Source organism: Neltuma alba, unplaced genomic scaffold (assembly GCF_004799145.2).
Source record: "Neltuma alba isolate B1F8T4 unplaced genomic scaffold, ASM479914v2 tig00010976_pilon, whole genome shotgun sequence".
Lineage (NCBI taxonomy): Eukaryota > Viridiplantae > Streptophyta > Magnoliopsida > Fabales > Fabaceae > Neltuma > Neltuma alba.
In genome coordinates this window covers 27459-43011 of record NW_021635738.1, presented here as the reverse complement: position 1 = coordinate 43011, position 15553 = coordinate 27459, and the positions used below count along the sequence as shown (strand labels likewise).

The 15553-nt window shown below is 32.6% G+C and overlaps 2 protein-coding genes across 4 annotated transcripts; both read left to right on the top strand.

Annotated features, from left to right (window-relative positions):
- Positions 1-6198: 6198 nt before the first annotated feature.
- Positions 6199-10087, top strand: LOC114760418 (annexin D5). Of its 2 annotated transcripts, none has more exons than XM_028949673.1 (6): positions 6199-6461; positions 7458-7603; positions 7733-7948; positions 8492-8707; positions 8792-8906; positions 9183-9591. In XM_028949673.1, the coding sequence occupies exons 1-6, from the start codon at positions 6386-6388 to the stop codon at positions 9200-9202; spliced, it is 789 nt and encodes a 262-aa protein (XP_028805506.1). In that variant the 5' UTR covers positions 6199-6385; the 3' UTR covers positions 9203-9591. The 2 variants fall into 2 exon arrangements, with proteins under 2 accessions (XP_028805506.1, XP_028805505.1); XM_028949672.1 differs by lacking the exon at positions 9183-9591 and adding an exon at positions 9600-10087 and having other exon boundaries at positions 6202-6461; positions 8792-8881.
- A 650-nt stretch (positions 10088-10737) lies between these two features.
- On the top strand, positions 10738-14624 carry LOC114760420 (annexin D5-like). Of its 2 annotated transcripts, XM_028949677.1 has the most exons (6): positions 10738-10891; positions 11660-11805; positions 12006-12221; positions 12917-13132; positions 13404-13493; positions 14247-14624. In XM_028949677.1, exons 1-6 carry the CDS (start codon positions 10816-10818, stop codon positions 14448-14450), a joined length of 948 nt encoding a protein of 315 aa, XP_028805510.1. In that variant the 5' UTR covers positions 10738-10815; the 3' UTR covers positions 14451-14624. The 2 variants fall into 2 exon arrangements, with proteins under 2 accessions (XP_028805510.1, XP_028805509.1); XM_028949676.1 differs by lacking the exon at positions 10738-10891 and having other exon boundaries at positions 11455-11805.
- Positions 14625-15553: the final 929 nt, after the last annotated feature.

The following is a 15553-nucleotide window of genomic DNA, read 5'->3' as shown; positions in this document are numbered from 1 at the left end:
TGATTTCGTGCCTCGTGGGAACAGGCAATAAAAACCTCTGTGCAAATTGCACCTGTTGTTTCAAAATAATGATAAATAATTAAAATTAAAATTATTTGAGTTGGACATAAATCATTTAAATTCAATGAGCCTGGCCCCATTTAGCCTGCGCGTTAGATGGTCTGTTCATTAGGTCTGCCAACCTCTCGTGTTTAGGCTGAGAAAATTGTGCTTGCCAAATATTGCGCCAACCCAACACATTTGCAAAAACTTAAAAAAGAAAAAAGAAAAAAAGAAGTCCTACATATAAGAGTTAGTTAGATATTTAATTTAATCTTAAATATAAGATTATAATCATTTTTTTTATATTTATTTATTTTTTTCTAAAGTAGTCCTAAGATGATTGCACATGTTAAAATGTTATCATTCAAATGCACATGATTAATAAGAATATTTTAAGAAAAAAATATCTATTTATTACAAATAACAAACACAACTAATTTATTTAATATTGACAAATTAATTATCTAACTCTTATATTAGGTAACAAAAGTAGTATATAATTAAATCTATATTTAATGAATAAAAGTATATGGATACGTTCCCATAAGAAGCTTAAAATAATCAACCTTTGATTAATAATGATATTGAAGACAATACTCTGAAACCTTTCATTAAGAAACTTAAAATAATCAACAACAAAAAGCAGCCAACCGGAGGATGAATAAGTAAAAAATAAATTTGCAATTTCCCGCATTTTCGAACCATTGCTGTGAAAATTGAAAGGAATACCATAATCGATGAGAACGAAATCTACAATGCTTTTCCAAAGTTAAAAAAAATTTACAATAAAATAATTCAAGCACTCACAGATGGTTAGAATTCTTCAACAATGACTGGAAGGAAAGTATAGAAATAATGGGGAAGAGCTGCCGATGACCAATGGTAATAATGAGATACGATGAAGGTAGCTCCCCGGAAGCATATATGAAACTAATGGATAAAGCTATCGTAATCAAGCTGAGAGACCAGTTTTTCCTCATCCTCGTCGTCGTGAAGAAGAAGGTCCACTAACTCTTATTGTATTCTAGATCCCATAATAACCCCACAAGCACCAAGATTAATCCAGCTGGTTGCCAAGTCAGCCTCCAACTCATTAATATTAATGGTGCTATTAGAATAGATTATAAATAGCTTTTCAATCGTGATCTACAAAATACGAGGTAAGTATATAAGAAGAATGTTGTTAAAACGTGCTCATAAGTAATTTTTAAAGTTATACCTTAAGGTTACGTTTAGTAGGAAGTATTGAAAATAAGATATTGGAATTGGAATTACAATAGAGAAAATCTATTAAAATAGTATTTAGTATAAAAAAATTATTTTTTATATGAGATTGGTCAAACCCATATATGTAGGATTGGAGAATACCGTGAAGAGAAATGGTATTTCCCAATCCCACTTCTATGGGTTTGTCTAACCCCATATAATAAGCAATTACTCATATTAAATATTATTTTAATAATTTTTTAATTACAATCACAATCCCAATCTCATAATTTTAATTTTTTTTTTTACCAGAGTCACATTTTTAACGTTTCGTACCAATAAAAGTCATGGAAAACATTATCAAAGTAGCCGAAGTAGCTTTTGAAAAAAAGCCTTATAATTATAAGTAAGGGTGGAAACAGGCCAGGCTTTACTCTTAACAGGCCAGGCCTGTTTTGTAGCCTATAGGCCTGAGTCTGGCCTGTGGCCTGTTACAGGCTTATTTTTCAGCCTAAGCCTGGCCTGTATAAAGGCCTGACCTGGCCTGAAACCTGTTAAAAAGCCTGTTTTTTTTAAAAAATTCAAATTATAATATATTTTTTTAGAAAAAAGCTAAAATAAAAAAGTATACATAATAATTAATTTTTTTAGTTTTGTCTTTTATTTAAATTTTAGTATCATAGGTGCTGTTTTAAATCTTAATTATAATTTATAAGGATATTATTAAAAACTAATTCGAATTATATGTCAAAATTTGGGACAAAACTATGTTTAAGTACCAAAAAAATTAAGACAAATAAATAAAAAAAACTATTAATTTTACAATGAATAAAGAGAGTATCATAATTTAATTAATATAATACATAAGTTAATTAATCTGTCATTCTTGGAACAAAAATTGTCTTTCCTATTTTATTTATATTTTTAAGATTTAAAGATCATATTATTTATTGATATTTTTATTTTAAATTATATTTTTATCTTTACTTGTCAACTAAATTTCAAAATCTAAGGAAGAACTAAGCTATTAATTATATATTAAAATTAAAAAATAAATTAAAAGTACACATTAACAATGCCATTAACTAATTTTTTTATATATTATAATTATAAGTTTTTAACAGGCTCAGGCCGGCCTAACAGGCTTAACAGGCCTTTTAGAGAGCCTAAGCCTAGCCTATTAACTTTAACAGGCCTTCAAACAGGCCTGAGCCTATCTCTTTTGGAAAACAGGCCAGGCCAGGCCAGGTCAAATACAAGCCAGGCTGTAGGCCCCTGACAGGCAACTTGGCCTGTTTCCACCCCTACTTATAAGCGAGTTTGGAGCCTTCTACTACCACGAGGCCAATCCTTCATCCAATCACATTTTTAAAAGCGTATTTGGATCAACATTTTGCTTCCTCTTAAATGCATGGTCATTCACACTTTGAAGAAATGACTTTAGACAACTTTACGCTAAAGCAATATGACGGCATCCGGCGGGGCTCTCCATTTGGATTAAGATAATCCACGTACATAGCCATCTCTAATACTACTCCTCCGATCTTTAATATAGGACTCAATTGGTGAGTTAGTTTTGGTCCTAAATATAAGAACCATTTCTCATATTTATCAATTATCTCTACATTACCCCTATGGATATTCTTTCAACCATAACCAAGTAAAAGAAAAAGATGGGGTATTAAGAAATATGATTATGGTATTTTAGGAAAAACATGTCATGTTTCTTATAATTAACTAACTTACCTAACTTCTTTAATCTAATCAAATTAGTTAAATAGGTCTTATATTAAAGACCGGAGGAGTATAATATTATCATTTTGAGCCTCAGATTCCACTCTTCTTTTTTCTTAAAATACCAAATATATTAATAAAAAATCCCAACTTCCAGTCTTCCACTCAGTAAAAGGATAACCATCAGCAATTTATTTATTTTTATATAACTCAGAATATCTTTAAGTTATTTTGGATTTGAAACTAATATCTGTCAGATGAGAAAGTGTTAAGATTAAAACTCTCTCAATAAATTCAGTTTTTAGAATTCAAACTTGTATTATTCTTCTTATAAGGTGAGACTTCTTATTATCCTAATAATAAATAACAAAAGGATAACTATTAGAAATTTATTTTATTTTATACTGACGGACGAGCAGGTGGGGGCCACCCTCCGAATGCGTGTCCACACAATTTGCCTTTGGGCTTCGGCCGTCTCTGGTCATACAAACCGCGTAATCTGATTCCAATTTTAAGGTTTTTTTTCCCCCTTCTGCGACAACACACAAAACCCAAAGGAAAAGGTGCTAAATAAATTCCCCCTCTATTTTGAAAACTTCAATACAACGGAACAATTTGAAATTTAAAAATGCTGTCCTTTTGCCATCCCTGCCCGTCGCTTTTAAAAAAATGCCACCTTCCCAAATCAGTTGCACATGACATGCCCTTGCTTTAAGATACTACTCCGTCTTTTTATTATAAGATTTTTTTAACTAAATTATACAGTTTAAAAAATAGTTAAAATTATATCACTCAAAAAAATAGTTAAAATTAGTTAAAAATAATTAATATGTAGCAAATACAGTTTTTTTTCCAAATATATTACTTCATCCCTTATTATAAGATCCTTTTAACTAAATTGCGCGATTTGAAGACATAGTTAAAAGTAATTAATATATAGCAAATATAATTTTTTTTCAAATATACCCTTATATATAAATAGATAAATGTGAGAGAGTAATAGTGAGATAAATGAAAAAAGAAAATGTATTAAATATATTAAATTATGGGTAAAATAGGTAATATCACATTAAATACTCAGAAAAACTCAAAGAAGATCTTATAAAAAGAAACAAACTCATTGAAGAAATTAAATCTTATAATAAGAGACGGAGGGAGTACCCTTATATATAAATGGATAAATATAAAAGAGTAATAGTGAGATAAATAAAAAAAGAAGATATATTAAATATATTAAATTAGAAATAAAATATGTAATATTGTATTAAATGTTCACACAAATTCAAAAAAGATCTTATAAAAAAATAAACATATTTAAAAAATTAGGTTTTATAATAATGGACAGAGAGAGGCTAGCAGGGTGCTATGATTTGCTGAGCTATCACTTTTTATAAAAAAAAAAAAAAGAGAGGTCGCACGGCAAAAAGATACTTTTAAATTTCAGGTTCATCCCCACATTTTGACTTGGCATTAGTGATGTTTAGGATATTAATTTGAATTTCTGAAATGTTTGAGGTATTTATTTAGAACTTTTTCAAATCCTTTTTTGGCATCAGAATTCTTTCAAATCCAAAAGGCCTATTGATGCATTTTTGTTATTTTATATAATTAAACACGCTCATTTATATACAAATGTCAACACTAGATTTCATTTTTATCGCGGCAAAAAATCGAATGATTTTATCGCAGTCCAATCTTAAACAAACCAATCATAATAACATTTAAATATTTTTATTTTTATCCTGTAATAATTTATATAAAAATTAAACAAACTATTGCTGATAAATTTTGCGAATTAATATTCATATCTACCTACCACTCCCCGTTTCACACGAAACTGTCGTTTTTTGAGATGGAGTAGTTAGGCTTCCTTGCCTCCTTTTAGGTAAAACAGAAACCTGCTCAAGTGAAACGTTGTATTTAAATATATTTTTATTGAATTTTTTTCCATAAAATATGATAGCTTGATAAGCATACTATACTCTAGACTAAAATGTACGAAAAGCACATCATTTATATTTCCAATTTTATTTTTTTAATTATATTAATTATGATTATTAAAAATAAATTATATTTCTTAATTTATATGCCTTCCAACAACTTGCTCCGCTTGTTTCTTATTATTATAGAACACCTTTCATAAGATATATGTGGTCCTTATTATATTATAAAAGGTTAATATGATCTTTAGTTCCTTAAAATTCTGCTCATTTTGATTTTGATTCCTTAAGTTTCAAAGCATCGGATTTGGTCTCTTAAGAGATAAAATGGTATATTTTTTTATTGAATTATAGGACTAATTTTTTAAATTAAAAAAACTTAAGGAACTAAAACGTATAACTTTAAATTTGAGGGATTAAAATCAAAATAAGAACAAATTTATAGGAATTAAAAATTATATTAAGCCCATTTAAAATCTCATTAATTGTAATTTTCTATGATTTGTTCGATGTGGCACGTCTCTAATCCTATTTATAATAGGAGAAAAAAATTTTAAACATAATTATAAGGCATGCCATAATTTTTTACCACTAGTTTTCATTTTTACTCCTTATTAAACATTGGCGTATGTTACTTAATTTTTAGTGTGTATATATACTTAATGGAGTCAAAATTGAACACTTATTAAAGTTTTTTAAAAATTTTAATATTTTTCTTGACTTAGATGACATATGTTAAGAGTGATTTATAAATAGAATTATAATGATCCTTCATCACACTATTAAATATGGGTAAATTAAAATTTTTTAGATAAAATTAATAATTCAATCACATTTTTCTAATTTTAATAAAATTATTAGAAATGCTTTATAATAAAAATTAGAAAGAATATATATTTTTTTTTCAGGGAGAAATAATATATTTTTAAAAGAACAGTGTATAATTTCATTTCTTTCCTAAGAAAAGTACAATTAGGGATGCTTGGAAACCTAAAAACCATTTTTTAGTAGTGTTTTCATGATAAAACGAGATAAAATTTTTCTTATATTTATCATAAAATTATTTTTAAAATTATGATTTGATTTTTATGTAAATATCTCTTTCACCATTAATTAAGCCATTTATAAGTCACCCACTTTATTTATTTGTTTTCGGCCCTCCCTGCTCTTGTCTCTTTCCCAGCACGGCCTTCTAACTTCTAACAAATGGCCACGTCGTTACATTTCCGTATTTATGGCCGGCATGACTCTTCGATGTTTAGTTGAGTTTCTCTGTTTCTTTATTTCTGCCGGGCCGGTTGCCGGAAGAATTCTATATTTTTTTAGTCAACAAAAAATAAAAAAGGGATTCCATAAGGACGCAAAGCACACCGCTTTGATTTCACTGCAGTTTCTCAGAGAAGACGACCGGAAAGTCCGAAATATATTTGAAATACTGCAAGAAATTGGTTTCGGAGAGAAATATGTCTACGCTGATTGTACCCCCAGCTCCTGCTTCCCCAAGAGATGATGCTATACAGCTCTATCGAGCTTTCAAGGGTACCTTCTCCTTTTGTCTCCATTTCTCTCCACTCTTTTTGGAGTTAAATTTGCTGGTGACAGTGTAGTGTGATGAAACTCCTAGTTGAGGAATGAGGGACGATTTCCCATTTTCATTTTCAAATTTGTTGCTCTGATATTTTAACTGATCATTCTTAAGTGAGTTTCAATATCTTTTTGCCATGAAGTTGTGTGGGTAATTGTGGAAGGCACCTATGATTTTGTGGAAAGGGAGGTCAAATTGGGCACCTTTGTGTCAATTATTAAGCTATCGATTTTCGCTTTTTAAAATGAGTCATACTGCAGTTAATCCTGTTCAACGATTCCAGTAGACATTTCAAAGCATAGTATGGTTGGGATGATGTCCCAAAACCAGCATGAATTTCTTGGGGGAACTTATTCTGATATGAGGGCTTGTTCATGTCTTCTTAATCCCTTTCCTACTTTACATACGTGAGATAATAATTAGGTTATTGGGTTACAATCCCTAACATCAGGATCTTTGATTGGAGCTCACAGCAGGCCTGAAAACATTTCTGACTTTTTCAAAACTCTAATTTGGTAGCTACCAGATAACTATCTGGGTTTCTTCAGTATGTTTTCTCATCCTAATTCTGTGCTGTGGCTTCTTTGCCAAACCTCTCTTCACATATTGAAGCTGCTTTTGGTCCTCTAGCTTATTCCAAAATTATCTTTTAATGTTATATTGCATTCCAAATGGTCGTTAATGGATGTAATGGAAAAGGATTAATTTGAAACAATTTGAAAGTTGAGGACCAAATTGAATCCGGAAAGAATATTTAAAAAAAATAAAAGAATGGACCAAAACCATTATTAATATGTGCTGTGCCCTTTTTTGCTATTACCTTAAGAGGTTTCGTAGCCTGGCTACCCATACAGTCCACCTTTGGCACTTGAGCTTGCCTCACTCAAGTGCATAATTCATTCTTAAATTTTTTTTTTTTTTTCTGTTTCATAAATTCGTTGCATTCACAGGATTCGGATGTGATACTAGTGCTGTCATTAATATACTTGCTCACCGTGATGCCACACAACGTTCCTACATCCAACATGAATACCGAGCTATGTATTCCGAGGACCTTCTTAACCGCTTATCTTCTGAACTTAGTGGCAAGTTAGAGGTATTAATTAATATTGCTTTGAAATCCATTGTGATGTGTTTCATATTGTTTATAATAATGTTTTCTTTTTATTTATTATTTAATGACTGTTTACTATTCTATTTTGTTTTTCATTTTTCTGATTTTTAGAATGCAGTTCTGCTTTGGATGCATGACCCTGCGGGACGTGATGCTGTAATCCTTAGGCAGACACTAGTTGTAGATAGAAACCTTGAAGCTGCTACTGAAGTGATATGTTCGCGACTTCCATCCCAGCTACAATATTTAAAACAGATATATCATTCTAAGTTTGGAGTTTATCTTGAACATGACATTGAAAGGAATACATCTGGAGATCATAAAAAGGTGAGGTTTCTCTATGTCCTTGTGTGTGTGTGTGTGTGTGTATTCCAGTAACAGTGAACTGTAGGTTTTTAACAGTTCTGGTTGATTTGTCTCTTGGAGGTTGAATTGCACCATGTCATTTCAGGTGGCTTTGAAATTACATTTTTGCATGCGAGAAGAACGATGGGCTTGAAAATTCTTTTTAACTATTATATTGTTTTGCCTCCTCCAGGATAGATCTATTCTGCCTTTTTTTTTTTTAATTGGCTCATCATTTGCAGTTAACATCTTTAAAGTTACATTCCTTGTGGTGATCATCTTTTGCTCAACAAAATCTCATTGGATTATTCAATGCAGTGACGGACATTTGAATAATCTCTCCTTGTGATTTTTCCAACGGTACAGTGATATGGAAAATCTGGAATTTTCGTTTTGAAGATATAAGAACAATGAAGCTGCTATTGCTGATACTTTTTGTTTAAAAATTGAGCCAGATCTTCAATGCATATATAAGCTCTCGTTGTTGCTATTGCTGATATCTATATTTATTTTTTTCTGAGTCAGATCTTGCTTGCATATATAAGCTGTCCTCGTCTTGAAGGCCCTGAGGTTAATAGAGAGATGGCTGAGAAGGATGCAAAGGTTCTCTACAAGGCAGGGGAGAAGAAATTAGGAACTGATGAGAAGACTTTCATCCAAATTTTCAGTGAACGAAGTGCGGCACAGTTGAATGCCACAAGTTCTTATTACCATGATATGTATGGGCACTCACTGAAGAAGGTATCTTTTACTTGATTTCCCCCTTCAAGTACTTTCTTCTTTAAAATCTTGTTCTGGTGCTTAACTACATTGCACCCACATCAGGCGGTAAAGAACGAAACATCAGGGAATTTCCGTTATGCACTTTTGACAATAGCTCAATGTGCACAGAATCCAGCAAAGTATTTTGCAAAGGTACTTCCTTGCACTTCAAAGTTAGGTACTACTTCCGGTCCTAAATATAAGAGTTAGTAAAAGGATTTATTTTAGTCTTAAATATAAGACCTTATTTCATTTTGTCTCTCAAATTTATAATTTTTGTCCTAAACTCTTCCTATTGATTGCATATGTTGAGATATTTTCCTCCAATGAAGTATCCAATGTAAATAACTAAAAAGGGAAGAAACCAACATACATTTATTACAAATAACTAACTTAACTAATTTTTTTTATCTTTTACAAATCAGTATTTTAGGTATGATATTCAGGATCAGAGGGAGTATTTGCTTCTCATAGCAATATCATTTATTCTTTTGAATTACCAAACGTGGTGGCAACCATGGCTTAGTTATGCTTTATAAAAGAAATAGGCTGCACATGGTCCTTTATGGCCAGTTCATCGGAAATACCATCCCAGTATCATTTAATTACATTGAAGCAACAATCTTTGTATTCAATCATGAGTTTTTATGTTATACTAAGGATGAAGGATGCAATAACTGGTGCAAGTTTTGATGGTACAAACCATCCTTCTGTGCTCTATTTTCTGCATCTTGTTATCTAGAAAGGGAGGAAATGCCAGTAATTTGCCGGACTGAGTCCAAGAAGTTTACTTCGGAGTCATGAAGGAACCTTTCAAACACTCCTCTTTGCCAATATATGGATATATATTCTTGTTTTCTTCCCAATGCAGGTTTTACACAGAGCAATGAAAGGTCTAGGGACTAACGATTCTGCACTTATAAGGGTGGTTGTAACAAGGACTGAGATTGATATGCAGTATATAAAAGTTGAATATTTGAAGAAATATAAGAAGACACTGAATGATGCAGTTCACTCAGAAACATCTGGCCACTACAGGGCTTTTCTTCTAGCACTTTTGGGTCCCAACCAGTAGAATAGTCAAGATGATTATGATGTTGGTGTTTTGTGTGGAGTAATTTCAAACTCTATTAAATATAGTAATATTATGAGCAAGATGAGTTGTGTTTCGTGTTTGGTACTTAGGTTTCGGTTTGAAACTTGGGATGAAATGCTGTTGTTGTGTAATTATATCGTGCCCTGTGATCCTTATTTTCCACTATGATGGGATTTCAATTGTATGCTGTAAACTCTTTATGTACATATTTCTTGCATAATAGTGCCTTGGAGGAAAATTTTAAATATTTTGTTTTTCACTCAGTATTAGACTCTACTGATATAAAAAAAAAAATATAATTCAAGAGATTTGAGATTAGTGATTTTATTGAACCGCAATGAAACGCAGAAAATTTGGCCGCTCGTGTATATATGATTCACTCACCTAGAAAGAACTCTTCTCCATGCAAGTGTATTTAAGATATATTCAGAATCATAATAGATGTCTTCAATCACACTATTGGCATAGACAGATTTCTGTCGGGGATCCAAGATTACCGATACTGTCAACCATGGGTTCAAATTGTCTAATATCATACTAAGCATATTGGGAGACATTTCTATAAATACGATATTCAAAACACTCCTCCACAACATGGTTTGAACATGAGCCATTTGATGAAAACATGGGTTTAATGCCATATGGAGCAATCTGGAAAATCTCAATATAATTTGATAAAATACGTTTAAAAAAACGTGTCTGTGATCTATAATAATAGATTTTTATTTTAGATGAGCTTTATATATAATATTTATATACTCAATATGAAAATTTTTATTAAAACTCAAGTACGTAATTTAATTATAAAAATTTATAAAATGCAGACCGAACACTTGTATGTAAAAATGACCTCTAGCATAGAATAGACAAAAGCCATCTACATATTGAGGACATGTTTGTATCTTTCTTACAGCTTCTATTTTTAGAGTTTGAGATAGGCATGATTGAAATGTGCTAGAAATATGGAGAGAATTGTGTTTGGGAGAGGAAAATGTCAACGCTAAGCTTACCCCCAATTCCTCCTTCCCCCAGGGAAGATGCTGAACAGCTTCACCGTGCTTTCAAAGGTACACTTTCTTTGTTTCAATTTCTCTCCTGGTATGTTTCCATATGTTGTTCATAATGGGTTTCAATATCTGGGAAAGACCTGGTTTTAGACACTGAGCATTTTAACAGAGGAAGCTGATATGGGCACCTTTGCGTTAAGCAGTACGCCAATTTTCATTTTGTGAGATGAATTATACTGCACTAAATCATGTATGCCAGTATCTATGGTCGATGTGAATGTCTCAAAGCTGATATGAATTTCTGAGGGAAAATTATTCTAAAATAAGATTTGTAGATGTATTCTTAACCTCTGCTGTATTTTACATTGGATGATAAAAAGGTAGCATGGTAGGAAACCCCAACAACGGAGTCCGGGATTAGAACTCATTGTTGGCCAGAAAACTTCTTTCTGACATTTTATATTTTTAGATTTTGGCTTCTAGATGAAGTATTCTCATCAGCTACAGCTCTTAAAAAAGAGTCATATATGTGCTCTATGATAATTATCCTTGAAGTAATTTATTCTTTTTAGTTTGGTCCCTGTATTATTTGTGTTCCCAATGATCTCTGATGTATGCAATGGAAAGGACGAATGTGGCATACATTGGAAAGTAGAGGACATTTCACTTTAAAAAAGAAATGAAAAAAGAAAAGAAGTCAAGAGTCCAAATTGAAACAAATTAGTTAACAGACCAAAATGATCGTCAAGCCATTATTAATTTGTGCCGTTCTCAGTTCCTCCATAACTCTCTCTCTCTCTCTCTCTCTTAATTTCCTCGCATTCACAGGATATGGATGTGACACTAAAGCTGTCATTGACATCCTTGCTCATAGAGATGCTACACAACGTGCCTACATCCAACATGAATACAGAACTATGTATTCTAAGGAGCTTCTTAAACGCTTATCTTCTGAGCTTAGTGGCAGGTTAGAGGTACTGATAAGACAATAAGGTTACTTAGAACTCCACTGTGATTTCATTTCATGTTTATAATCATTAACTGAATCATTAGTATATATTAATTCACCTAAGAAACGCCTCTCTTTTTAAGCACTCAGTAACTTTTTACTATAACGGAAAAGAGATAGTAACTGTTTAGTATGGTGTTTTGTGTGATTTTTTGTGATTATCAGGATGCAGTTTTGCTTTGGATGCATGACCCTGCAGGACGTGATGCAGAAGTCATTAGGAAGACACTAGTTATGGATCAAAACCTTGAAGCTGCTACAGAAGTGATATGTTCACGAGCTCCATCTCAGATACAATATTTAAGACAGGTTTATTATTCAAAGTTTGGAGTTGTCCTCGAGCAAGACATTGAAATGATGACATCTGGAGATCATAAGAGGGTGACCTTCCTCGTTGTCCTTGTTTGTGGCTTTTCAAAAAGACACCTCATGCCTTCCGAAATAGTTAAAAATAAGGGTTACAGTACAAATTTGTCTTGAAAATTTTCCCTCAGGAGTAATATTGTCCCAAAAGTTTTAAGATGAAGTAATGTTGCCCTTCCACTAAAAATATTAACAATTAACATCAATTTTTTAAAGGTTAATGTTAGTTTTTTAATGGGTAGGGTGACATTGAACCCAAAAAAACTTCCGGAGTAACATCACTTTTAAACGAAAACTTTTAGAATAAATTTGCATCTTAACCCTAAAAGTAACATGCTCTATTGGTTGAAAAACTCACAAGTTCCCTCACATCCTAATAATCTAGCCGTTTATGATGTTTGGCATGGGATGAAAACATGTAATTTATTGTCGCTTTTCAGATGGTTTTAAGTTGTGTTTGAGTAGGGTCTTATAATGGGCTTCAAAATCCTTCCAAGTGCTTATTGGTTTGCCTCTTCCAGGAGACCTCTGTATGGCATTGTTTTTAGCATCTTGGTTGCTTTACATATAAAGCACTTTTAACATATGAAAACTTACTTTCCTTGTGGTCCTGATGATCTGCTCAATGAATCTGATTGGTTTTTCTTGGGCCGTAACAATGGAGATGCTATGGCTGATACTTCTTTTTTTTTTGTGTGTAAATATTGAGTCAGATGTTGCTTAGATATGTGAGCACTCCTCGTTATGAAGGCCCTGAGGTGAGCAGAGAGATAGCTGAGAAGGATGCAAAGGTTCTGTATAAAGCAGGAGAGAAGAGATTTGGAACTGATGAGAAGACCTTTATCCAAATTTTCAGTGAAAGAAGCAGGCCCCAGTTGAATGCCACAAATTCTTGTTACCATGAATTGTATGGACACTCACTGAAAAAGGTAGTATCTCTTATCAGATTTCCCGATTTTTAAATATTATGCCTTGTTTTTATACTCACATTATCTCTCCATCATTATCCATCACATTAGCCGTCTGTCACAACTGAGCAATCACATTTTTCATCCAATGGCATTCAAGCAACTAAACATAACTAGACAAATCAAACAGCTCGAAGAATACAATTTATAAGTGAAGCCACATGATTTGGCTTCCTACAGAATGCATCTGCTGGAAGTATTCTTGGACTTACCTTGTTCACATCCATATCAGGCAATAAAGAAAGAAACATCAGGGAATTTCTGTTATGCACTTTTGACAACAGTGCGATGTGCAGAGAATCCAGGAAAGTTTTTTGCTAAGGTATTTCCCTGCACTTGGAAGACAGTTATTTAACCGCAATGAGGCTACAATATTTGTGCTCAGTTACAAGTTTTTATGTTAGACCATGGATGAATGATGCAATTAACTGGTGCTGCACATGACGAATGCTTATGTCAGATTTGAGAGAAATTGTGGGGATAGGAATTAATCGAATACTTGTTTTTGCGAGGCAGGGAACAATATAATTGAGTCTGGGCTAATAATAATACTTTTGGCCCATATAAATGCAATTATCCTTCTAATGTGATTCCTTCAGCTTAGTCTCTGGTTTCAATAGAACCAATCTTATCCCTTATGATTTGGGAAATGGGGAAATAATTTGGTTACTTTTCTGTAAGAAAATCTGCATTCAAGGCTTGGCCTGGCCCCTTTGATTTGTTAGTTGACCGGCTTATTCTCTATAGTTTCAATTAAAACCATGTTGTCACTTAAATTTACTTCTCAAAGCAATTTAGTCCCTTTAGTTTCATTTAGAGCAACTTTTTTTTCCTTTGAAGGGAGGGATAGTTTTAGGCAGTTCTGAATTCTTCTTCCATGACAGAAATTTATTGTTCCCCCTTCATTCTCGTTTTAGATCTCTTGAACATAATAATGAGAAGTAACAAGCCGTTCTGATTTAAAGAAGTTTGTTTCACTAGCATACTGGAACCTCTCCAAGACACGCTAATTCCCCCCCCCCCCCCCCCAAAAAAAAAAGAAGGAATGTATCCTCTTGTTTTCTTCTCAACGCAGGTGTTACGTAAGGCGATGAAAGGTTTTGGGACCGATGACTCCACACTTATAAGGGTGATTGTAACAAGGACTGAGTTTGATATGCAGTATATAAAAGCTGAATATGTGAAGAAATACAAGAAGACCCTGAACGATGCGGTTCACTCAGAAACATCTGGCAACTACAGGGCTTTTCTTCTGTCACTATTGGGTCCCAATGAATAGATTTGTCTTGATGATCACTCATTTCTATATTTCCATGTGAAAAGAATTCATTAAAGTGATTAAGGATTAAAAACACTTAAAGTGAGTCAATTGTGTGTTTTGTATATACTAACTACTTTAGTCTCAGACTAGAGATAAAAGATCAATGCAGCGCAATAATCAAGTTTAGCTTAAACTAAACACATTTACATTTTCTTTTACTTGTATTGCACTGAGTTTGAAAAATGAACTCCGTCTCTAATATATTTAACTTAATTTGCTGATGGTGTCATGATGTTTCAGTGTGACTCCATTTCTTGCTGTCACTGCAATTAACCTTAAGAAAATTGACAAGACTAAGCTCACTAGCAACTTATTTGCATGTATATGCTCACTTGAAGTGCATAAATTGGGCATTCCAGCAGATATGAAAGTGTACATTCAAGAAAATGAAATTTTGTGAAGTGACAACTATGAATTGACATTCTGAATTTCTTAAGAGAGGATTCTGCACTGATTGGTTTTGAAGTCAGTATAAAGTGGTCATGTTAATTATCAGGAAAAAAGGACAAAAATTGCTGAGGACAGGTGTACAGAACAACACCAATAATAATAATAATAATGGATGACTTAGCTGAAGGTTGGAAAACATAAGGGAAACAATGTGGTTTGTCTGGAGAAGTGTACATGTGCATGAGTTCAGTGTCAGAGTCATGCACTGATCCTGAAGTCAAATAACAGGCTCAAGCGCCATTTGGAGCTCTCTCTCTCTCTCTCTCCCCCCCCCCCCTTCTCACAGTATAAAATTTCTTATCTTTTTTGGAGTTTCATTTGTATCCGATAAGCACAGCCAAATAAACATAGTCCCGAAACATTAACATGATGCCTTTTTAGAACATCACATAGAAAAGAGTTGCATCCTAAGACAACGGAAATTTCAATGGATTTTAGCACTAAACTTTAAAATGAAAAACTTTTTAATAGTTTTTTTTTTTTGATGAAATATGAAATGACAAGTTGGAGAATTTACTTTTCTAGTTTGGACTTTGGTTACTCGTCAGTCAGTCAAAGCGAAAAAATATTTCACATCGTCGCTTTTTTTATTTGCCTGATTTTTTTTTTTG

Coding starts and splice junctions, on each gene's coding strand:
- LOC114760418 (XM_028949672.1), top strand. CDS start 6,386: ATGTCTACGCTGATTGTACCCCCAGCTCCTGCTTCCCCAAGAGATGAT. Junction 7,604..7,732: donor AACTTAGTGGCAAGTTAGAG/GTATTAATTAAT, acceptor TCTGATTTTTAG/AATGCAGTTCTGCTTTGGAT. Junction 8,882..9,599: donor CAGCAAAGTATTTTGCAAAG/GTACTTCCTTGC, acceptor TTCCCAATGCAG/GTTTTACACAGAGCAATGAA.
- LOC114760420 (XM_028949676.1), top strand. CDS start 11,569: ATGATCGTCAAGCCATTATTAATTTGTGCCGTTCTCAGTTCCTCCATA. Junction 11,806..12,005: donor AGCTTAGTGGCAGGTTAGAG/GTACTGATAAGA, acceptor TGTGATTATCAG/GATGCAGTTTTGCTTTGGAT. Junction 13,133..13,403: donor ATGGACACTCACTGAAAAAG/GTAGTATCTCTT, acceptor CATCCATATCAG/GCAATAAAGAAAGAAACATC.